General features: G+C 42.4%; 1 protein-coding gene across 5 annotated transcripts; it reads left to right on the forward strand.

Moving 5' to 3' along the window:
• The first annotated feature begins 286 nt into the window (after positions 1 to 286).
• LOC132401154 (zinc finger protein 16-like) lies at positions 287 to 23,176 on the forward strand. 5 transcript variants are annotated; one of them, XM_059983059.1, is made up of 4 exons: positions 287 to 422; positions 4,270 to 4,395; positions 12,880 to 13,061; positions 20,975 to 23,176. In XM_059983059.1, exon 4 carries the CDS (start codon positions 21,345 to 21,347, stop codon positions 22,431 to 22,433), a length of 1,089 nt encoding a protein of 362 aa, XP_059839042.1. In that variant the 5' UTR covers positions 287 to 422; positions 4,270 to 4,395; positions 12,880 to 13,061; positions 20,975 to 21,344; the 3' UTR covers positions 22,434 to 23,176. The 5 variants fall into 5 exon arrangements, with proteins under 5 accessions (XP_059839042.1, XP_059839043.1, XP_059839040.1 ...); XM_059983060.1 differs by lacking the exons at positions 4,270 to 4,395; positions 12,880 to 13,061 and having other exon boundaries at positions 305 to 422; XM_059983057.1 differs by lacking the exons at positions 287 to 422; positions 4,270 to 4,395; positions 12,880 to 13,061 and adding an exon at positions 13,160 to 13,273.
• The last annotated feature ends 1,546 nt before the right edge of the window (positions 23,177 to 24,722 follow it).

The raw sequence follows: 24,722 nt of genomic DNA on the forward strand, positions 1-24,722 counted from the left end.
GGTACTTTGTTTACCCAGCATGGACCGTTTTGAAGACTTCGAGATCGCCTCTTCGTTGCATTCTGAATTCACACGTTTCTCCTCTCACTGACCTTGTGGATTACTGGAACTTGCTAAATTGCCATTCTCAGACTGTGCTTGAGTAAGATTTGTTACGAACTGTACATAATCTTGACCGTGTGGGAGCTGTAGAGGCATAACACTTCTGTTTAAGACAGTAGTTTGTTTAATTTTCTATATTTTTGAGTAATGTGAATAAATATAGTTTTTTAACATTAAAACCAGACTCAATTTGTGACCTATTGCTGCTGTTACGTAACACCAGCAACCAGAGTCCAACCATCACGGATGAGGAGGACCCCACAGACACGTGGAGATCGGGACCACAAAGAACACCTGTCCAGCGTAGACTCCTTTACTGGGTAATAACCTTTTCTCTTCATCGACTGTTCATGGAGGGTCAGGGAATTCCAGTGGATATGCACACAGCTTGTTTGAGAACCCATGTGTTCTTTAGTTGAGACAATAAAGGTTACTTGTTGGTAAATACAGATTCTGTCTGCCTCTCTGATCATGTAATAATGGTCATTATTACAAGATCCTTATAACAAAATTCGCATCCCTGTTGGCGGCTCAAGGATAAATCTTTCAAAAATGTTTCATATTTATCTCTTAAATTATAAGTAATTTTTTCTAATGGAATACAACCATAGATTTCTTTCTTCCAAGAATCTATACTTAAATGTGTATCCGATTTCCAAGTAACTGCAATAGCTTTTTTGGCTACTGCCAGTGCAATTTTTATAAATTCTTTCTGATACTTATTTAGTTTGAGTTTCGGTTTTATCCCTTCAATATCACCTAGTAAAAATAATATTGGATTATGAGGAAATTGTGTTCCTGTAATTTGTTCCAGTAAAAGTCTTAAATTTGTCCAAAAAGGTTGAATTTTAGAGCAAGACCATGTCGAATGTCTTGTTGAAAATTTGGAGCCCTTATTTACAAAAGACAGGATTAAATATATAGATGCTCTGAAGATGGAACAATTGGTTATTAGGGGAAAGAAATAAATATACATATTAAAGTTATTATGAATTCCACGGAGCATGTGGAGATCTTCCAACAACCAGGCATTCTTTCTTTCTTTCTTTTTTTTCTATAGGGTAGTTAGGGGGGAGGGGTTAAGGGGAGGGGATATGGGTTATATACATTGTTTTTTCATACTTTGTAATCATTTAAAAATGCAATAAAAAAAGTTTAAAAAAAAAAGGATAAATCTTTCTTTTCGTTCAAGTCTGGCCATGGAGATAGGATAGTCAGCAGTTACTAACCCGGAGGAAGAATTCAGGAAAATCTGCAAGTTAGAAGGACTTGGATTGTTTTGATTGGAAGGGATTCCTCTAGAAATTTGTGTTGAGGAACTGGCCACAATATGAAGGGATGGTTAGTCACCCTGGCTGCGAAGGGAAAACTGCTAGGGATATACTTTTGAAAATTGCCCAAGAGAAGCTGTTGGGCAGGAAGTTTAAACAGGTACTAAAACCAGACACGGCTGTTTAATTGAGGATTTGATACAATTACCACAGAATGCTAAGGCAGAATGGCACTGATTAGAAATGGAAAAGCAGAAGCCAAGTGAGACAGGTTACAACAAGAAATATTAGAAAATCGGCATAAAGCAGAAGCTGACTGAGATAGGTTGAAAGGAGAACACAAAAGGAGGTAGAAAGCTTGAGAGAAAAGGTTACTGATTTACAGATTCGAAGGAGTATGGGCTTGATGCATGTGAACCAGTTTCAGAGAAAGCAGCCAAGATAGCAAAAAGTGAAGTGGAAGGATTAAGGAAACAGTGCAGTGATTTAAAGATGGCAATGCATATGATTCAGGAATCAGCACAGGAAAGGAAGAATAACACTGGCAATCATGCAAAGTGTTTAAAGCAGATGCAAAAGCTGCAGGACCAACTTGCTGCACAGCGAGGAATAATATATGCTTTTGCATCTGAAAGAGGGGAGGAAGGTGAATGTGGATATATTGATTGGTATGATATCACAGATGAAGCTATTAGATGACGGTTTTGATAATTACAAATGTTTTAATTTTGCCGAGGAACTCCCACCAACACCCTACCAATGGGAGCACTTTACATCGGTGAGATTGGGAGTCAGAAGGAACAACAGATTATGGATTTAACCAAAGACTAGAAGAAAGATAAACAATTCAAACATTAATAGGAGCAGGGTCTAAAATATACAAAGACAACAAGGGAGTGTTTGTTAAAGTTGAAGTAGTCCTATATCATCTATGGGGTCCCGGGGTGCAAAAGCACTCTGGAAAAGATAAAGGAAGTGTGCTGGTAGCTTAACATGAAGGATGACGTAGAGCACCATGTCAAGATATGTTTGATCTGTGCACTATATATTTCTGACAGAAATGTAAAGAAAGGAGCCCTACAACACACCAGCCCAGTGGAAGGGTCTTGGATTAATTTCCAGATAGATTATGTTGGTCCCTTACTGTCCACCCCAGGAGGATACAAATATATTTTGGTAATAAAAGAGACCTTTATGAAGTGGGTGGATGTTTTTCCAGTTAAGACAAGCACAGCAAAGGCTTTGTAAAAATCTTATTGGAAGGATATTCACTCGATGGGGATCAAGGCATCATTTCATAGTCCAGATAATGCAAGATGTCATGGCAGTTTAAGGGATCAAGCAGAGATTTCATATACCTTGTAGACCACAGTCTAGTGGAATTGTGGAAAGAATGAATTGAACACTAAAAAACATGATTGCAAAAATGGTGCAGAAACATAGCAGGTAGTTTTGCCTTATGCCCTGATGATACTAAGGAAAAGAGAGGCATCTTCAACAGGTACACCCCTTATAAACTCATGACTAGAAGGGATATGAAAGGATTGGAGGATTTGTTAGGATTAGATGTCAGAATGTGAAATTGATGGGATTGTGTCGGAAAAGTGGCTACAACGATTGGTAGAGACAGTGAAAGAGGCCAATTATGTGGCAGCCCACCAAATAGGAAAAAAAGAAGCAACAAAGTGAAGCCTACTGTGACTCAAAAGTAGTCTCATAGAATTAAGCCCAGGACAAAGAGTGATGATTCAAAGACACCAACCCACCTCGTTTTTAAATCCAAGGTTTGCAGGGCTCTATGAAGTTATAGACAAAGCAAGTCCTTCAGTGTATAAAGTACTGACTCTTCCATATAAAAGTGGGTGGTACCATGTCAACCAACTGAAATTGCTGGGGGAGAAACAGGAATGTTATCACCATTGACACAGAACAATTGATGTAGCCCTGATTGGGGAGACTTGAGGATGGAACAACTTTTCCAAAGAGATGGGGACAGGTCCCAGCAATGGGTGACTTTCCATTCCCTCATCCTGAGAACTGGGGGATTTTTGTCCAAAAAAAAAGGAAAGGTAAAATGTGCTAGTACTTGTCTCTGTGATCCTGAAATTAAGTTAGGTGAAGAAAAAATGGTGCCTTGAGTCCAAAGACAATTTGGAGTCCAGATTGGACGGTCTAGAAAAACAAATTGAAAATATAGACTTAAAATAACTTAAGATTTAAATTTGAAATAAGAAGAGAAATTACTGTTGTGTGTTACCGGTTTAATTCAATGTGGAGAGAATAATGTATCTTGTTGCAATGGAATTAACCCTGACTGGGGCCATGGTCAGTCTTGCTTCAGAGCTATTACACAAACATATCAATGGTGAGGTCATTGCTTGGAGAACACTCAGTGAACAAAAACAAATCTACTCAATGGAATCGGGTAATGGGACTAACAAAGGAGAAATGGAGGACTCAAATTTGTATTGTACTGGGGTAGATGGCTTGACAAAACCTTAGGTATTCCAGAGGTACAAAGCTACAATTCCTATGCAATAAAATTCTAGAGGTGGCATTATTCAATATCCTAGAGGGGATAATCATAAGTCAGTCTTTAGGTCTGATTATTGAGCAGTCTTCAGGTAATGATAGCCATGGTAAGATTACAGTTCTGTGGGATCACATTCAAGTGATTATTGAGTGGAGTAGCAATCTATACAAGAGGTATGTTGACTGGGCTGGCCCTTCAAGTCTTTCTGAAAGGTTACTTCTATCATTAGAAACCATCCACAGAAGAATATAATACACTTGGAGAGTAGAATGGAGAAGGCTCTAAAGGAGATGGGGAAGTGTTTCTGTCAGGGCCCAGGCCCTTTCCAGGTTTTTAAAACTTAGAAAAATCTCTACCCCACAGCCTCAAGTGATGGAAACTGCACAAGAGCCTAAAGGTAGTGATAACCTGTGTAATACAAGCAGGAATGCATCAGTTAGAAGATATGTGGAATTTGTCACTTCGGTACCAGGGTACCAGCTTGTACAGGTAATTTTTAATCTCACTGAAATAATGGTGCTTACCTACAATGATGCAAGTATTTACTCACCTTTTTGGAAGATAACTAAGCAGCAGTGAATTTAAGTCTGTCAAAAGTAGAAGAGGTAGCAAGAGTTATCACCCTAGATATAGCAGAATTGGAAAACCAGATATAGTCTCTTCTGAAAATATGAGATATTACTGGAGCAGACTATAAAGAATAGGTACAAGCTAATCAGATTGGTCGAGATGCATCCCAGGTAACTCTGGATGTGGTTAAATTTCTGAAGCACCTTCAAGATACAACAAATCTGATTAATGACCACTCTGACTCTGACCTTCCAATGAGTATTAGCTCATGGACCTCCAATTTCTCTCTCCTGAAGTCTACAACCAGTTCCTTGGTCTTATTTTTTTTATAATTCAAATTTTTAATATTATTTATTCTTATTTTACAAAGCAGCACAGCATATCATAGAGCAGATACAGTACAGCATATTGATACAGCCATTCCATGACAGGAAAACATATAAAATTAAGAAACAGAAAAAAACTTCTAATTTACGTTTAAATTAACATACAATTAAAATTGATCCCACGTGTCTTACACTTTTCCCTCACTGTTAATTCTTCCCAACATGTGTTTATGTGATGAAATCTGAACCATTTCCTCAGTCCATTCCCACACATTGGGTCATCTGGGTTTTTTTTCCAGTTTTGCAATATAATTCTTGCAGCTATGATGAGACCCACCTTTAAAATAGTAAATTTGTCATTCCTTATATTAGGTATCATTGTCTTATCACCCAGGATACAAAGTCATGGGCACAAGGGCAGTGTAGGACCCGACCAATTCCCCAACAAAAACTGAGGTGGTTGTTACTACACATTCAATCCCCAAGTTTTCAATCTCAATGAATGTATGCTGATTTATCACCCGCAACAGTGGTGTCATCAGCAAACTTATATATTGGAGCTGTACTTAGCCACACAGTCACAGGTGTAAAGCAAGTAGAGCAGGGGACTGAGCACTCATCCCTCTGGTGCTCCTATGCTGATGGAGATCGTGGAGATGGTTTTACAAATTTGAACTGACTGGGTCCTGCAAGTGAGAAAATCCAGGATCCAGTTGCACAAGGGGGTATTAAGACCTAGGTCTTGGAGTTTACTGATTAATTTTGAGGGGATGCTGGCATTAAATGCTCAATTGTGTTTGATGAAGAGCATCTTGATGTAAGATCTGTCCGGGCACTGGAGCAGGGATCCAATTGCAGACCCAGTACTGTAAACACAGTGATATTAATTGAGTAACAAATCCCGAGGTGCAAACAAAGTCGGCATCAAAGTTCAGGCAGAGATCAAAACATCCAGAGAAATCCAAAAACCAGAATCAGGAAAGCAGGCAAGTCGATATTCAGACAGACAGAGTTCAGCTACGAATGCTGGAAAGGCTCAGGGAAATTAAATGGTACAATCTAGCAACAAACAGGTGAAAACACAGGACTGAAATACACTCAGCAATAAACAAAGGCAGATGATAGGTGGAGCACAATGAGACACAGGTACAGCAACACAGGTAATAATGAGAAACAGGTGAGAGATGGAGTGGAACAGGGACAGGAGCACATGGCAATACAAAACCACAGACTGACAGCACTCCTGGCACGTGGAGCTGGCTGCTGGTGATGAAAGTCTGGTCCAGAATATTATGGGCGGGGACCCAGCATCTTTTGTCAGGACTGTAGCCCTCCCAGTCCACAAGGTACTAGATGCCACGGCCTTAGTGACGAACATCCAGTAATTGACACACCGTGAAGGCCCCTGACCCATGAAAGGCTTAATGCAGGACAGATGGAAGGTGGGATAATGTGGTGGAGAGTGGAGGGGAGATTGAGATGGAGAGCAGCAGGGCTGATGACTTCAGCAATGGGAAAGGGGCCGTTAAATTGAGGAGCGAGCTGCAGGAATCCACATTGAGCAGCAGATATCGGGTTGAAAGCCACACATGCTGTCCCTGGCAGTAATGTGGGGTCTTGGTACGATGGAGGTCAGCTTGATGCTTGGTCCTGGCAGAGGAACAGAGCAGGGTAGTGAGTAGTCCATGCCCGCTGTCAATGGCGGATGAGTGCCTCAGCAGATGGAATGCCAACCTCCTCCTCCTTCGCAGGAAACAGTGAAGGTTGGTAGCCAAGGCAGCACTCGAAGGGGGAACAGGCCAGTAGGTGAGGACAGATGAGAGTTTAGGCATAGCTGCTGACTCCATGCAGAGGGGTTCTGGGAGACTAGACACCGCAATACAGTCTCTAGCTGTTGGTTGGCCTGCTCGGTCTGGCCATTGGTTTGTGGTTGGAATCCTGAAGACAGACTCACTGAGGCACCCAGAAGATTACAGAGTACCCTTCAGAAGTTAGATATGAATTGAGACACAATATCTACAGGTAAATCATGTAATTTAAAAACATGCAAAACTAGTAAATTGGCTGTTTCTTTGGCAGAGGAGAGTTTAGGTAAAGGAATGAAGTGTACAGACTTGGAGAAATGATCAACTGCTGTGAGGATGGTGGTATTACCATCTGATGGGGAAGACTGGTGACAAAGTCCAGGGCTATGTGGGACCAGGGTCTCTTGGGGATAGACAGGGGTTGGAACAGACCAGCTGGTGACCAGTTAGGGTTCTTGCCTTAAGCACAGACCAAGCAGGCTGAGACAAAGTTGTGGATGTCACCTCCCATGGAGGGCCACCAGAACCGCCGACTGATGGAGGACTGAGTACGCTTGGTTCCAGGGTGACGGGATAACCGGGAAGAATGACCCCAATGCAATAGACAGAGCTGGGAACATAAACACAGTTAATGGGGCATCGACTGGGATCAGCAGTAACGCCATGAAAGAGAATTTATTCTCTCAAGGAAAGCCTCTCCTTTAACTGACTGTAAATCAATTTGGACTTTCGCATTACTACTTTTAAGAACTGTTTTCGCATTCTTGCTTTAAGAACTGTTCGAGCTGCCGTATTGCAGCTGACTTTTGGTTAAGTTAATCGTTTGTTTACTTTTGGGTTTTTTACAGTGTTTAATACAGTGTTTTATTTGTTATAAAAAAAACCTGTCTCAAATCATATATTCATTGTTGCTAATTTGTAACACTGGATCATTAGGATCTCTTCTGGAGAAGGTATTGGAATGAGCTCTTCTGGCTTGTGTGGAGAGCCAGAAAGTGTTGGGTTCTGAAGGTTTCTTTGAGCACCTGGATTTGTTAATTCTTGTGACTCCTTGGCAATTTCTGTTTCAGCTTCTTCAGTTGACTTTGGCTGGCATGGATTTTCCAAGTTATGGAATTATTTAAAGTGGACTCCCAAATAGTGCTTATTGGAGGGGGGGGGGGGGTCCTGGTTTTGAGAATGTTTGATCTCACAATGTCACTCAGTTGAGGCACTGATGTTCATTTGGAAGTCCTATGTATAAACACTTTTCATCTCCCCATTGGACTCTGTCATTCTTTCACACCTGCATTGTTAATGTTAGCGCTCACCTTGACAAAAGGAACCCTTGATATAATTGACTCTGGAGGATGAACTGTCGATTGGACATCAGTTGGCTGAAGGTGAGGCTGCCATCTATTCTAGTCCATGTTCCGGGTGTCTCAAACTTCTCCAGTCTACGTCCAAGGTTGAGAAGGGAGTCTGTTATTCCTCTGCACCTGGGTACAGTTATTACTAATGCTCACCATGAGAGGTATGAATGACACAGAAAGGATGGGTTACACCTGAAACCAAAGGAAGAAGTTGAGGTCCATTATTAAGGATGAGATTTTGGGGTACTTGAAAGGACATGATAAAATATGCCAAATGGGAAAACTTGCCTGAGAAATCAGTTGGAATTCTTTGAGGAAATAATAGGCAGGATAGGCAAAGGAGAGTCAGTGGATATTGTGCACTTGGATGTTGAGAAGGCCCTTTATATAGTTCCACACGTGAGGTTGCTAAAGAAGCCAAGGTTATAAAAGAAAAGATACTAGCATGGGTAGAGTATTGCCTGATTGGCAGGAGGAAAAGTGTGGGAATAAAGGGATCCTGTTCGGATTGACTTTTGGTGACTAGTGGTGTTCCACAGGGGTCTGTATGGGGATGGTTCTTGGAAAACTGAAAAGTCTGAGGTACCTGGAAAAGAGGGTACACACCCAGTGGTTCTGTAAAAGATTGAAGAGATTGTGGAGGAATTAGTAATGATCTTTCAAGAATCAATTGATTCTGGCATGGTTCTGGAGGAATGGAAAATTGCAAATGTGACTCGACGCTTCAAGAAAGGAAAGAGGCAGAAGAAATTGTTGGCCAGTTAGTGTAACCTCAGTGGCTGGTATGATCTTGGAGTCGATCGTTAATGATGTGGTTTTGGGATACTTAGAGGCACATGATAATAGTCTGCAGTCAACATGATTTCCTCAAGGGAACATCTTGCCTGACAAATCTATTGGTAATGATAAGTACGATAAAAAAAGAGGATCAGTGGATGTTGTGCACTGGGATTTTCAGGAGGTCTTTGACAAGGTACCATACATTAGGCTGCTTAACAACTTGAGAGTCCATGGTTATTACAAGAAAGATACTAGCATGGATAGAGCATTGGCTGATTGGCAGGTGGCAAAGAGAGGGAATAAAGGGAGCCTTTTTTGGTTGGCTGCTGGTGTTCCACAAGGGTTTGCTTCTTTTTACATTTTATGTCAATGATCTGGATGACAGAATTGATGGGTTTGTGGCTAAGTTTGAGGACAATACAAAGATAGATGGAGGAAATAGAGAGGCTATAGAAGGATTAGATAGATTAGGACAGACTTTCTCATCCTTTTGACCTGAAGGAACCCTTGAAGTAATTTTCAGGTCTCAAGGAACCCCTGCATAAAAATTATTATATCTACAGCTTATGGTACATTGGCGTGGTTAGTAAGTTGTTAAAATAATTGTCAATGCTCTTTTGAGTAGAGAATGAATTTTAGCCAACCTTTCTTAAAATTAATCTTTCTTTCCTGTTCATGAATTTTTAAAACTCATAAGGCAAAAATAATAAATTCCTGTTAAAGAACTGCCTTAAGCCAAATTGGGATATAATTTTTCTAAAGGTAGTTTTGGTAGATTTAATTTAAGTAAAGATTATAAACAGATTTTAATTAAAAGCTTTACTATTTGTTTTGAGATTCCAACAGCGGTTTAAAATAATCAGCACTTTTACGTGTCATATGGCTGTGATTTGTACTTAAGTGTCTTTTCAGTTTTTCTGGAGCCATTGCTGCATGTGTAAGTTGTTTGCATAGTCTCCGTACAATGGACTAGGACAACTTGGATCCCCAGTCCATGGAAAAGCCAGTGATAAGCAGCTTTCATTATCAAGACAGACTGTATAAGAAGAATGGCATAATAAATAACTAAATGAGAAAACCGCAGGAGTACGATAGCTTCACCTTACAATTCACTTCTAACCTACACAATCCACCTTTTGCAACGTTTACAACAACAAGCAAAGTGGTAGACCAGCAGCTGAGATACAGCACTTAAAAATTGTCTCTTTAGAATGAAAATTTCCCTCAATTTTCTACTACACCGGTAGAGTTTGTTCACTCCTATAAGTCAGTTGGTGGCATGTAACAGGAAGTCAGGAGAGTTAATTCGAGTAGGAGATGCTGATGTCACAGCACAAGTTGTGTGTCCATTCAATACACGGAAAGTGCACTTCACTCTCCCCAATGTCCTATTGTCCTCCCCTCCGTGCAATACAGCGCTTACCAATTATCAACAGCTTCCCCCTATCTTGCGTCAAAAACTGAAAACTGACTCAATCAAATAAACACCGTTCCACTGCCCACCACTGAGAATGCTAGCATTGTGCATTGTAAAAAGTTCAAAAAGCAATGTTTATTTTTTTAAATCATGATCTCTTGCGGAACCCCTAGCGACCTCTCACGGAACCCTGGTTGAGAATTCCTGGATTGGGATAATGGGCAAATAAGTGGCAGATGGAATACAGTGTTGGGAAGTTTATGGTCATGCATTTTGATAGAGAAAAATAAAAGCATAAACTGCTTTCTGAATGGAGAGACGATTCAAAAACCTGTGGTGTAAAGGGATTTGGGGGTCTTTGTGCAGCATTTCCTAAAGGTTAATTTACAGGTTGAGTCAGTAGAGAGGAAACAAATGCAATGTTAGCATTCATTTTGAGAAAACTAGAATATAAAAGCAAGAATGCAATAATAAGGCTTTATAAAGCACTGGTAAGGCCTCACTTGGAGTACTGTGATCAGGTTTGGACCCCCTTTCAAAGAAAGGATGCGCTGACATTGGAGAGGTTTCAAAGGAGGTTCACAACATTGATTCCAGGACTGAAAGAGTAATGAATGAATTGCATTATGTATAGTTCTTGGCCAGTACTCACTGGAGATTAGGATAATGTGGGAGGACCTTGAATATTGAAAGGCCTAGGTAGACTGGATGTGATGAGGATGTTTCCTATGGTGGGAGAGTTTCGGACCAGAGGGCACAGCTTCAGAATAGAGGGACATTCCTTTAGAATAGATATGAGGAAGAATTTCTTTAGCTAGAGTGTTGTGTATCTGTAGTATTCATTGCCACAGATGGCTGTTTAGGCTAAGCCATTGGGTATGGCTAAAGTGGAGGTAGATCAGCTCTTGATTGGTAAGGGTGTCAAAGCTTATGGGGCAAAAATGGGAGAATGAGGCTGAGAGGGTTAATAAATCAGCCATGATAGAATGTCTGAGTAGACTCTATGGCCTAATTCTGCTCTTAGGTCATGGTTATTCAACAGAGTTGTGGCCGATCTACCCTGATCCCAGCTCCTCTGTCTGTTTCCTTGCCTCTCAGTTCCTCACTCATTAAATATTTATCTATCTCCACCTGAAGCATATCCAGTCACCTGACCTCCCCATCTACTGGGCCAGAGAATACCGGAGTTTGTACACACAGGCATACAATTCTAGAAATTCTCATAGGTCTCCACTTGGAGTCAGTGGCCCCTTATTTTGCAGTAATCAACCAATTTGTGTCTCTCTTACTAATGAAGAGAGGTCCATCAAAATGCTCAACAGGTACCCTATCAAGCCCCTTAGGATTGTATGTGAAATTCAAGGCCATATTAGCTCACCTCTGCTGGTATCATCCCGAGAATTAAAGAAAAAAAGGGTAAAATAATAAATAAATAAGGGATGGGGTAAGAAGGTGAGGGGGTATTAACAGAAGTTAGAGAAATCACTGTTCATGCTATCAGGTTGGAGGCTACCTAGATGGAACATAAGGTGTTGTTTCTTCAACCTGAGTGTGGCTTCATCTTGACAGTAGAGGAGGCCATGGATAGACATATCAGAATTGGAATGGGAGTGGAATTACAATGTGTGGCGACTGGGAGATACTGCTTTCTCTGGTGGACAGAGCGTAGTTGTTCAGCGAAACGGTCTCCTAGACTGTGTTGGGTCTCACCAACATATAGAAGGCTGCACCGGGCGCAGTATATCACACCATCCTTTATTTATTTATTTATCTATCTATCTATCTATCTATTTATTTATTTATTTGTTTATTCCCTTATTTCTTCTTTTCTCTCTCTCTGTCCCTCCCTCTCACAATCACTCCATGTCTGTTCTTCATCTCCTCTGGTGCTCCCCTCCCCATTACTTTCTCCCTAGGCCTCCCATGCTATGATACTTTACCTTCTCCAGCTGTGTATCCCTTTTGCCAATCAACTTTCCAGCTGTTAGCTTCATCCCTCCCCCTCCTGTCTTCTCCTAACATTTCAGACCTCCCCCTCCCACTTTCAAATCTCTTACTATTTGTTCTTTCAGTTATTCCTTATGAAGGGTGTGGGCCCGAAACGTCGACTGTACCTCTTCCTATAGATGCTGTCTGGCCTGCCGTGTTCCACCAGCATTTTGTGTGTGTTGCATGCTCCAAAAGATGGTGGATTCATCCCAAATACGTTGGTAAAACCCTCCCAACCATTTGGCACAAGTACATGAAGATCTGTTGTAGAAAACCAGCATCCATCGTCAAAGATAACCACCTCTTATAAAAGAGCCTCAGGACTTGCACCAGCAGGTTCAAGAGAAGTTACTACCCCTCAGTCATCAGGCTCTTGAACATAAGGGGATAACTACACTCACCTGCCCACCTATTGAGATATTCCCAATATCAATGATCTCACTTTAAGGACTCTTTTGTTATTTCATACTCTGGTTATTTCTGTCTATTTGGTTTTGAACAGTTTTTCTTACAGAGTGGTGGTTGCTTGGAATGCACTGCCAGCGACGGTGGTAGAGGTGGATACAATAGGATCTTTTAAGAGAGGTACATGGAGTTTAGGAACAGTTTCTAGAGTCGGTTGCATGGTCTACACAACATTGTAAGCCGAAGGGCCTGTAATGTGCTGTACATGTCTATGTTTCTAACAGTTATCTTCTGCACTCTACTTTATCTTTCATTGAACCTTGTTCTAGTAACTATTCTTAAAGAAGAGACAATCTGCAGATGCTGGAAAGCAACACACACAAAATGCTGGAGGAACTCAGCAGGTCATGCAGTATCTATGGAAAAGAGTACAGTCGACGTTTAGGGCCGAGACCCTTCAGCAGGACTTCAGCATTTTATGTGTACTACTAGTTACCATTCTATAGATTTGGTGAGTATGCCCGCAGAAATAGAAGAATCCCAGGATTGTATGTTTGCACTTTGATGGTAAGATTTACTTTGAACTTCGGTACCTTGTTTTACACAGAAGCTCCCACTTCAGAATTCGCCGTCACCCAGCGATCAAATGCGCAGGCGCGGGAGGAGACCGGGTTCCGAATATCGCGCATGCGCACAGTTGACAAAAGGACTCGAGAGGATTTGGTAAGAGGTCGAAACATGGCTCCGAGCGGGATTTTAATCAGCGCCCATGCCCGCACTGCAGCTGAGGGACAATTGCTGTGAGTTCCGGTCACACTGTGGCCCCACAAACTCGGGACAGTCCGCGTCCATTTCCTCTCTCTCAGCACCACGACCCGCACCCGAATCCCGCTGAGGAGCGAAGGTGCTGGTGTTTCGCGGCGCAAGCGCATCACTGGGTTCGTGGTAGATGGGTCTCTCATTCGTGGTGTTTTCTGGGTAAAGAGGCAGCCATTTTCCTTGTCAGCCCGTAGGTGTTTTTAGAAGCACAGCAATTGGATCTCTCAGATACTGCCAAACTCCAGCTACTGAAATCCAAGGATTAGGAACTGGGATCATAAAATATACTTCCCGAGTTAATCTCGGATAAAGAGTTTACAGTCAATGATAATATAAATTAGTGCTGCATGGAAAAAAATAACAAGAAACCTCGCATCAGCTTTAAGAGAAAATCACATTTGTTCTATTTCCTCGTATTTTAGGCCTTTCTACCCTTGGACCATTCTTTCTGGGTATATTAATGATATTAAATATCTTTGTCCTGGGTAATAAGTAATCTGTGGCTTTCACATCACAGAAGTGCCACACTCCAATGAAAAAGACTACTGTCCTCCCCTTCATATTCTTTGGCATTGCTATTGATGAGCTCACCACTGCCAATCACCTGAGGGGCAGAGTCAGAGTATTTCAAAAGTGTCAAGTATCACCCATGTAATAGTATGTGCTCTTTGTATCATTGTGGAACATGACTAGAACTTGAATGATACAATGACTGCATCCAAGGGAAGTGCACCCAACTTCAGCACCTCACTGACTGGATCAAGTTGTTGGAGATGTACTCAGGATCATTCGGGAGGCTGGATAATATAGATGAGACTTTTGAAGAGTTGGTCACACCCAGAGTTCAGGCTTTAGACAGTGGATTGTGACAGCAGGAGAGTTAAGGGGATTTGGAAGTCAGTGCAGAGTTCTCCTTTGACTATTCCCCTCAGCAACAAGAATACCTCTTTGGATACAGCTTGGGGGGTAGGGGGGGGAGAGAATTGTCCAAAGGGAGGAGTGGCTGTACTGGATCTAGTGCTTAATGATTGGCCAGGTGAGCAGCTAGGAAACAGAGACCACAACTCTTTAACTTTCAGGATAGCTCCAGATAAGGATAGGTATGGTCCTTGCTGAAGAGTTTTAAATTGGAATTGGGCAAGTTATGAGGGCACAAGGTCAGAACTAGGAAGAGTTAATTGGGAACACCTGTTTTCTGGCTAGTCTACATGAGACATGTGGAAGGTGTTTAAAGATCAATTGCCCAGATTACAGAAAAGGTGTGTTCCAGTTAGATGGAAGGACAGGGATGGCAAGGTAAAAGAACTTGGATGTCCAGAGAGGTGAAGATCTAGTAACATTCATTGCAGGAGTATTTAATAGTACAGCAGAGATAAAGTCAAAAATTGACAAAATTGAGCTGGTGGTCAAAGCAGCAGTAAACCATTTAGGGTTAGTAGGACAGACATGGGAAGAAGTGAGGGAGAACCTCACTAATCAGTCAAGCCAGGAAGTGTCGTAGGTTGGTTAGTACTCATTATGGTGATTCCTTTGCAATGGAATGCAAGGAGTTTACTGGCCAATGGCCAGGAACTTAAGGACTTTATTAAGGAAATGGTTGTAAGACCGGATGTAGTGTGTATTCAGGAAACTTGGTTGAAACCAGCTTTAGACTTTGTGGTACATGGGTATACAATGATAAGGAAAGATAGAAATCTAGGGGGAGGAGGAGGTTGTGCTATGTTAATCAAGCAAGGTATACCATATAGAGAGTACTGGAAAAAGAATAGATCAAGAATAGATAGTGGTGGAAATGTGGGAGAGAGGGGAGGGAGTGGTTATAATTAACTACTACAATCTATGTAAAAGGTTGAATTTGGACAGTCTGTTAAGGATACAAGGACAAAATAGACATAAAGTAGTGTGGTGTGCAGATTTCAATGCTCACAGCACAATATGGGGGGGGGGATCTGATTACAGATTCAAATGGAAAGGTAATTGAAGATCTGATGGAAGAAAGGGATTTGGTATGTATGAATGATGGTAGAGGAACAAGAATAAACACAACAACAGGAACTGAGTCGGTATTAGATATTACGTTAGTGTCTAATGTCTTGGCTGGCATTAGTAACTGTGGAGTTTGGACTGCTCCAACAGTAGGCAGTGATCACTACCCAGTTTTATGTTCAGTGGGTGAAAGAGTTGAAATGAGACCAGGTGGGGGAATCCCAAAGTGGGTGTTTGGAAAAGCAGATTGGGGTAAGTTCCAGAAGTTAAGTGAAGAAGCATTGACAAAGATTGACATTTCTGGAGATATAGATGAATTAAGCAGTCAGGTGACTTCAGCAATTAGTATGGCAGCAGAAGGATCTATACCCAGGAGTAAAAATAGGTTGAATAGAAAACTGGTTCCATGGTGGACAGAAGAATGTTGTCAGGTTGTAAAAAAACAGAAATAGAGCATTCAGGCTAGTTAAAAGAACCCATAATATGCAGCATTTGATTCAAAATAAGAAGGCACAGGCAGTGGTGAGAAGGACTATACGTCAAGCTAAAAGGGCAAGTTGGAGGAGTTTTTGCAACAAAATAGGAAGAACAATGCCTGTGGGAGAGGTATGGGGAATGATTAAGAGGATGGGGGAAGATAGAAGGGATTGGGAGTATCCAGTAATGATATCTGAGGAGGAAACAGCAGTCTCCAGCAGGGATAAGGTTGAGATCATGGCCAAGTCATTTGTAAAGATACATAGTTCAGAAAATTTGTCTGAAGAAGGGAGAAGGAGAAGGGAAAGAACAATGAGTCAATACCCAGGTGAGTTAAACAGGAGGAAAGAAACAGATGATATAATTGATGATCCATTTACTTTGGCAGAAATGGTGAGAGCAATAAAGAGATCGAGTCCAACCACCCCAGGGAAAGATCTAATATGCTATGTTATGCTAAAAAATCTAGGAGAAGGAGCGCTCTTGAGGTTACTGCATTTTTATAACAGAGTGTGGGAGGAAGGAAGATTACCAAGTGCATGGAAAGAAGCTGTAGTAATTCCAATAAGGAAACCTGGCAAGGATCTGTCAAAACCCACTAGCTACAGGCCAATAGCACTAACATCAAATATATGTAAGGTAATGGAAAGGATGATAACTGAAAGATTATCATATGATCTTGAGAAGAGAGGAATGTTGGCAAGTTATCAGAGTGGTTTTTAGGAAGGGAAGGAATTCCATGGACTCAGTGATAAGGTTAGAGACTGAAATAAGAAAGGCCCAGGCAAATAAAGAATCAGTAGTTGCAGTGTTTTTTGACATTGAAAAAGCCTATGATATGATGTGGAAGGAAGGATTATTAATTAAACTGCACAAGATGGGGGTTGGGGGGAGAGTTTTTAATTGGATTAAAGATTTTTTGTTTGGTAGAAAAATTCAAGTTTGGATTGGATCTGAATTATCAAAACAGTACATAGTGGGAAATGGCACACCTCAGGGTAGTGTGATTAGCCCGTTACTTTTCATCATTATGATCAATGATGTCTTCACAAAGGTACCAGTGGATATAGGTAGGTCACTGTTTGTGGAGGTTGGGGCCTTGTGGAAAAGAGGCAGGAACACGGAGCATATAATCAGGAAACTACAAGGAGCAATTGATGAAGTGGTAGAGTGGGGTTATGATTGGGGATGTAGATTTTCAGTGGAAAAAACTCAAAATGTATTTTTCTCTAGGAAAAGAATTGAAGTAGGGAAGAAGTTAAGGATGTATGGGATTGAATTAGAAAGGGTTGGATCATTTAAATTTCTGGGAGTTATATTTGATTCACGATTAACATGGGCAGACCATATCAGGAAAGTTGAGGAGAAATGTAAAAAAGTAATAAACGTGATGAGAAGTTTGGTAGGGAATGGGGAGCGAGTTGTTCAGCATTGAAGAGAATGTATGTGGCTTTAGTAAGATCTGTGTTGGATTATGGAAGTGTAGCATATGGATCAGCAGCTAGGTCTCTTATAAGGAAACTGGATGTGATTCAGGCTCAGGTTTTGAGAGTGTGCAGTGGGGCTTTTAAAATATCACCAGTATCAACCTTGCAGGTAGAAATGGGAATATGCCTTTGGAATTAAGAAGGATGCAATTGATGGCAAACTACTGGGTTAATTTGCAGGGACACAATGATTCTCACCCTGCTAAAGGAGTATTGCAGGAGTCCTGGGAAAATGGGAAGTTTCAGAGGGAAAACTTTAGTCGGGTAGGGAATGATATTGCTAGATCATGTGGAGTGTTTGATCTAAGGATAAGTCCTTCAGTAGTTTATCTGGTTGTAGCTCCATGGAAGCTGGTATGGCCTGACGTAGACTGGCATTTGTCAGAGGTAAAAAGGAAAGTATAAAACTGATTTGGTAAGTGCATTTAACTGTCATGTGATGGAAAAGTATAGTGATTATACTCAGGTCTATACAGATGGTGCTAAGGAACCTGAGACAGGAGTGACAAGGTTTGGGGTGGCTATACCAGCAAAAGCAATTGCAATCAGCAGAAGAACATCTGATAAGTTAGCGGTGTATACAGTGGAGATGATGGCAGTGTTGGTTGCATTGCGTTGGGTGGAGAAAGCTAAACTAGTCACAGCGTTGATAGGCTCAGATTCATCTTCAGTTCTAGCAAGTTTAAGGTCTTCTCACTCTTAAACAGCTGGCAAGATGTACTTCATGAAGTCCTTCAGTCAGTCACAAGAGTTGCAAATCAGGGAGGTCAGGTTAAATTTCTATGGGTTCCAGCTCATGTAGGGGTGAAGGGCAATGAAAGGGTGGATGAGTTGGCAAAGAGGGCAATAAAGAAAGAAAATATAGAAATGCACATTAGTATCTGTAAAGCAGAGGTTAAGTGTGTAATCTGGGAAAAAATTAACCAAATGTGGCAAGAAAGATGGGACAGGGAGGGGAAAGGGAGGCATTTATATCAAATACAAAAAAGTGTTGCAGGTACTAGGGTGGGAAGTAGATACAGAAGAGAGGAAATTGTGTGGACTAGGTTAAAGCTGGGGCACTGTGCACTAAACCAAACACTGAAATTGATAGGGAAACACCAGACAGGACTGTGTGAGGAATGTCAGGAAGAGGAGTCAGTAGAACATATAGTTCTGAGTTGCAGGAATACAGAGAGAGATGATGAGAATTAATTTAAGGGAATTGGGGGTGCAGGAATTCACATTAAAAGGGTTGCTGGGCATGGGTGAGAGAACACAGGTCAGGGTACTTTTAGCTTTCTTAAGGGGTACAGGGGTTTTTTATAGGATATGATGGATAAACAGAAATAGGGTACTAGGATGGGGAGGATAAAGTGTAGGTTAGGGTATGTGTATGTGCGATTGGGTGAAGGGATTTAGAATGTGAGTCCATGGCATACTCCGGAACAGAAGGAGGCGGTAATGCACCATTAAGCCAGGTGCCAACCGCCGTAAAACAAGATGGAGGGAGAGGTGAAGAATTTAGTCGAGAAAAAAAAGTATATAAATCATCTAAAGTTGAGATAAAACAAACCATGTGAGGGGTATGAAGAAGCCAGAATGAGGAAAGCCATGGAGGGGCATGAAAAGTCCTTGTCAAGTAGGATTAAGGTGAATCCCAAGGCATTCTATACTTACATCAAGCATAAATGGATAACTCGGGTGAGAGTGGGACCACTGAAGGATAAAGGGAGGAAGATTTTGGTTGGATACGGAGAATGTGAGTGAGGTACTTAATGATTACATTGCTTCAGTATTTTCCATGGAAAAGGAGATGAAGGACCAGGAAATCAATGCTGAGTGTATTAATATGTTAGGACACCTAGAGATCAAAGGAGGAGGAAGTGTTGGGCCTCTTAATGAGTATTAAGGTGGATAAATCCCTGGGCCTGGTGGGATTTACCTGAAGTTATTGAAGGAGGCAAGAGACGACATTGCTGGGGTCTTGAGTATCTTTGTGTTCTCTGTAGGCACAGGGAAGGTCCTGGAGGATTGTTGAGTGGCTAATGTTGTACCCCTATTTAAGAAAGGAACAAGGAAAATTTTGGGAACTATTGATCGGTGAGTCTCAGGTCAGTTGTAAGGAAGATGCTGGAGAAAATTCTTAGGGATGGGATATATGAGTATTTTGAAACCCTTGGCCTACTTATGCAGAGACAGCATGGGTTTGTGCGTGCAGGTCATTCTTTACCAACTTGATTGAGTTTTTCTGACAAGGTATCAAGACAGTAGAACAATGGATGTTGTCTACCTGTAAAGCATTTGATAAACTCCTTCATGGGAGGCTAATCCAGAAGATTAAGGAGCATGGGGTCCGCAGCGAATTGGCTGTTTGGATTCAGAACTGGCTTAGCAAGGAAGACAGAGGGTAATGGTTGAAGGGACTTATTCGAGCTGGAGGTTTGTAATTAGTGGTGGACCTCTGCTGTTTGTGATGAAAAGATATGACCTTGATGATAATGTAGGTTAATAAGTTTATGGATGATACCAACATTGGTGGAGTTGTGGATAGTGCAGAAGACTGGCAAAGAATACAGCACAATATAGATCAGTTGCAGATATGGGCTGAGAAATGGCTGTTGGAATTTCCCCCAGATAAATGTGAGGTGTTGCACCTTGGTAGAGCAAACGCAAGGAGAAAGTGCAGTGTTAAGGGCAAGATCTTTAATAACATTGCTGAGCAGAGAGATCTTGGGATTCAAGTTCATAGTTTCTAGAAAGTGGCTACTTACTTTTATTAGTCGAGGCATTGATTTCAAGTCAAGGAGTTATGTTGCAACTCTGGTTAGGTCTCATCTGGTGTATTCCAAACAGTCTGGTCACCCCCACTATAGGATGGATTTGGAGAGGGCGCAGAAGAGGTTTACAAGGATGTTGCCTGGTTTAGAGGGTATGTGCTAACATGAAAGGCTGGAAAAACTTAGATTTTTTTTTTGGAGTGACAGAGGCTGAGGGGAGTTCTGATAAGATTATAAGAGGCATAGATAGAGTAGTGAGGGAGTATCTTTTTCCCAGAGTTGAAATGTCCAGAAATACCAGGGGGCATGCGTTGAAGGTGAGAGGGGATAGGTTCAAAGGGGATCTGTGAGTAGTAAGTTTTTTAATGAGAGTGGTGGATGCCAGGAATGCGCTGCCTGGTATGGTGGTAGAGGCAAATACATTGGAGGCTTTTAAGAGACGTTTAGATGGATGTAAGGAAGATGGAGGGATATGGACATGGTGTAGGTAGGAGGGATTAGTATTTGGGTGTTTTTTGATTCACTTTTCAGCAGGTTCGTCACAGCATTGTAGGCCAAAAAGTTTATTCCGGTGCTGTGCTATTCCATGTCCTGATGGAGAGAGACAAGCTGAGCCAAAGATGGTCAGAATTGGCCCATTCTAGTACACACAAGGAAACAGCCAGAGAACTTGATGGTCAGCCCAGATGCCCATTTAGAAGATGAGGAGTGGTTCTGCCAACTTGGGTTCAACATTGATGTCAGAGCTCAGCATAGAGACTAAAATTATCTCATCTGAAATGCTGTCCTTGACCCATTGATGTGTTTTGTGAATCTTTTTACAGTTTAGAAAAGGCAGAGATGTTGTGAATGGGAATCTCAAACTCAGCTACACATCAATTTTGCTGTCTCTGCAGATATTTAAGGAGTGGCCAGAGATTTCCTTTGCAACACCAATTATCTCTCGTTGATCCTTGGAGCTGAAGAATTATCTCATCCCTGCTGGAAATGTGCTTTGTGACTGAGATGGACCTTTCGTTGTAACTCAGTGTAATCCACTGGAACAGACGTGCTGAGAACATACCAGCATTTGTTCACTTGAGATCAGGTCTTCAACTGCATTCATTGTATGAGAGATTCACTACGTCCTGAATTGCTGAATTGTCAGAGAACTGATAGAGAAACTGCAGGAAGGGATTCACATACACGTCCCACCTTCTCAGATTGTGGTCAGGGATTCACTCAGTCATTTGACGTACAGGCATAGAAGTAAGTTCACACTGGGAGATGTCGTTCACCTGCTCAGAATGTGGGAAGGGTTTCACTCGTTCATCTAACCTACTGGCACACCAGTTAGTTCACACTGGGGAGAGGCCATTCAACTGCTCAGACTGTGGGAAGGGATTCACTCGGTCATCTGACCTACATAGACACCAGCGAGTTCACACTGGAGAGAAACCATTCACCTGTTCAGACTGTGGGAAGGCATTTCCACGGGCTTTCCAACTGAAGATACATCAGCGAGTTCACACCGGGGAGAGGCCATTCACCTGCTCAGATTGTGGGAAGGGATTCACTCAGTCATCTGACCTATTGGCACACCAGCGAGTTCACACTGGGGAGAGGCCATTCACCTGCTCAGACTGTGGGAAGGGATTCTCTCGATCGTCTGACCTACAGAGGCATCAGCGAGTTCACACAGGAGAGAGGCCATATGTCTGCTCTGACTGTGGGAAGGGATTCACTCGATCATCTCACCTACTGGCGCATCAGTCAGTTCACACTGGGAAGAGACCATTCACCTGCTCAGACTGTGGGAAGGGATTCACTCAGTCATCTGACCTACTGGCACACCAGTCAGTTCACACTGGGAAGAGACCATTCACCTGCTCAGACTGTGGGAAGGGATTCGATCGATCATCTGTTCTACTGACACACCAGCGAGTTCACACTGGAGAGAAACCATTCACCTGTTCAGACTGTGGGAAGGCATTTCCACGGGCTTCCCAACTGAAGATACATCAGCGAGTTCACACCGGGGAGAGGCCGTTCACCTGCTCAGACTGTGGGAAGGAATTCTCTCGGTCATCTGACCTTCTGGCACATCAGTTAATTCACACTGGGGAGAAGCCGTTTACCTGCTCAAATTGTGGGAAGGGATTCACTTACTCATCCAACCTACAGAGACACCAGCGAGTTCACACAGGAGAGAAGCCATATGTCTGCTCTGAATGTGGGAAGGGATTCACTCAAAAGTGTCACCTATTGGCACATCAGTCAGTTCACACTGGGGAGAGGCTGTTCACCTGCTCAGACTGTGGGAAGCGATTCTCTCGATCATCTGATCTACAGAGACACCAGCGAATTCACACTTGAAAGAAGTTGTTCACCAACTCAGTCGACTGACCTACAGGGACACTAATCAGTTGACACTGGGGAAGGGCTGTGCACCTGTCTGTGAGAAGGGATTTACTTGATAGTCCAGCCAACAGACACACCAAGTCAGTTCATACTGGTGTGATGTCATTCACCTATTCAGACTGTGGGAAGGGAATCACTTCATCATCTTATCTGATGGTACATCAGTAAGTTCACACTGGAGAGAGGCCACTCACCTGCTCAGATTGAGGACAGAGATTTACTCAGTCATATGATTTGCTGGACACATGAGTCAGTTCACACTGGGGAGGTGCTGTTCACTTGCTAAGATTGTGGGAAGGGAGTCACTTCTTCATCTCATCAGTGAGTTCACACTGCGGAGAAGACATTCACCATGCTTGGATGTGGGAAGGGATTTACACTCAGTCATTTGAACTGAAGCTACATCAGTGAGCTCACATAAGAGAGAGGTCGTTCACCTGCTCTGAATATGGGAAGAGATTTACTCAGTTAACCAACATGGTGGTGCATTACTAAATTCACACTGGGGGAAACGAATGACCTGTGTGCTGGATATAATCATTACAGTTGCTGAGTCCAGAGGTTCAGAAGAAACTGTTAGTGTTGAACTCAATAATTATTGCTGCTGCTCATCAGACTGGCCACTGGGCATAGGAGGAGTTTCTTCCACTGATGTTCACCTTTATTGGGACTGGAATTTAATGTTCTGGATCTGTGACTAATAAATCAGTTCTCTTTTAAACTCTGTCTCAGGTTCCTATTGAGTTCTCAACACATTCTTTGTGCAGTAGGGAGTCAATTCATTCCTCTTGGTCCCTGCCAGCGTTCCTGTTCTACAAAAGTCCTTTTAAATCCATCCCTGCTCTTCACTTCTCTCTCTCCCTCTGGCGATGGGTTCCAAACTGTCACCAGTCTGTGGGTAAAGAGGTTTCCCCTGAATTTCCTGCATGACTTTCTGCAGACTGAAGAAGACGAGCTGAGTGTAGTTACGGCTGACAGGTTCTTTATCCCTCAACTATCTGGGCTGAGGGAGAATGACATATCTGCTTATTTCAGCATTATGGGACATTATCTTTTAAGCGCTGTGTGTCCGAATATACCACTATCTTCAAAAATTTGAAAGCAGACTGGAGAACCATTCTTTGGATGTGCAATGGAGCAGGGTCAGAAATTGGGGACAGGTCAGACTGGGCAGAGTATGGGGCTCTGTTCAGTGGAGGGGGTAAGAGTATATGATGAGCAGGAATGCAGAGGGGGGCAGGGCAATGAATGGCAGAGTGGCAACATTTGGAAGCTGACTGACAGGAAAATTAGGTTGACTTTGACTGTACACACACACACACACACAGACACACACACACACACACAGACACACACACACACACACACACACACACACACACACACACACACACACACACACACACACACACACACACACACACACACACAATGCCTGTTAACATTGAGCATATTGTTTATGAGAGTTTGCCGTGCTAAATTCTTCAGGAATTGCTACTGGAACAGCTTGTTCCTCGGATTGTTTGGGAGGCTGAGGAGTTGATAGATCAGACCAAGATGCAGGACACAGGTAACTGTGTGACCACAGGAATGGGAGAGGGGATAGCTAGCCAGTGCAAATTACCTCTTTGGCTGTTTCCTCAACAATGGATAAACTGCTTTGTATATAGTTGGGGGCATGACCTAGCAGAAGGAAGGCACAGCAGTGAAGTCTCTGGATCTGTGCCTCAGAAGGGAAGCAGGGGAGAAGACATGAGCTGTTTTGATCTGGGGTTCATTGGTTAGCAGAACAGAAAGGGGGTTCTGTGGACATGAATTAGATTCCCGGATGACATGTTGCCTCCCAGGTGCCAGGGTCAGGGACATCTCAGATGAAGTCTACTGCATTTTTAAGTAGGTGGGGTGTGAGAAGCCAAAGGTCATGGTCCACGTTGTTACGAATGACATGGGTAGGAGGGGTGACAAGGTTCTGTAATGTAAGTTAAGGGTATTAGGTGCTAAGTTAAAGGACAGGACCTCCAGGGTGGTGACCTCAGGATTGCTACCCATGCTGTGTGCTAGTGAGGCCAGAAGCAGGAAGATCATACAGTTTAACATGTGGTCAAGGAGTTGGTGCTAGAGGGAAGGCTTCAGATTTTTGGATCAGTGGGCTCTCTTCCATGGAAGAAGGGGCCCATACAGAAGAGACAGTTTGCACCTGAACTGGAGTGGGACTACTGTCCTAGCAGGATTGTGCAGCACTGT

The sequence above is a fragment of the Hypanus sabinus genome, chromosome 10 (genome assembly GCF_030144855.1).
Source record: "Hypanus sabinus isolate sHypSab1 chromosome 10, sHypSab1.hap1, whole genome shotgun sequence".
NCBI lineage: Eukaryota > Metazoa > Chordata > Chondrichthyes > Myliobatiformes > Dasyatidae > Hypanus > Hypanus sabinus.

What these genes read in the sequence shown, in the direction of transcription:
- LOC132401154 (XM_059983059.1), top strand. Translation starts at nt 21,345, where the DNA reads ATGTCGTTCACCTGCTCAGAATGTGGGAAGGGTTTCACTCGTTCATCT.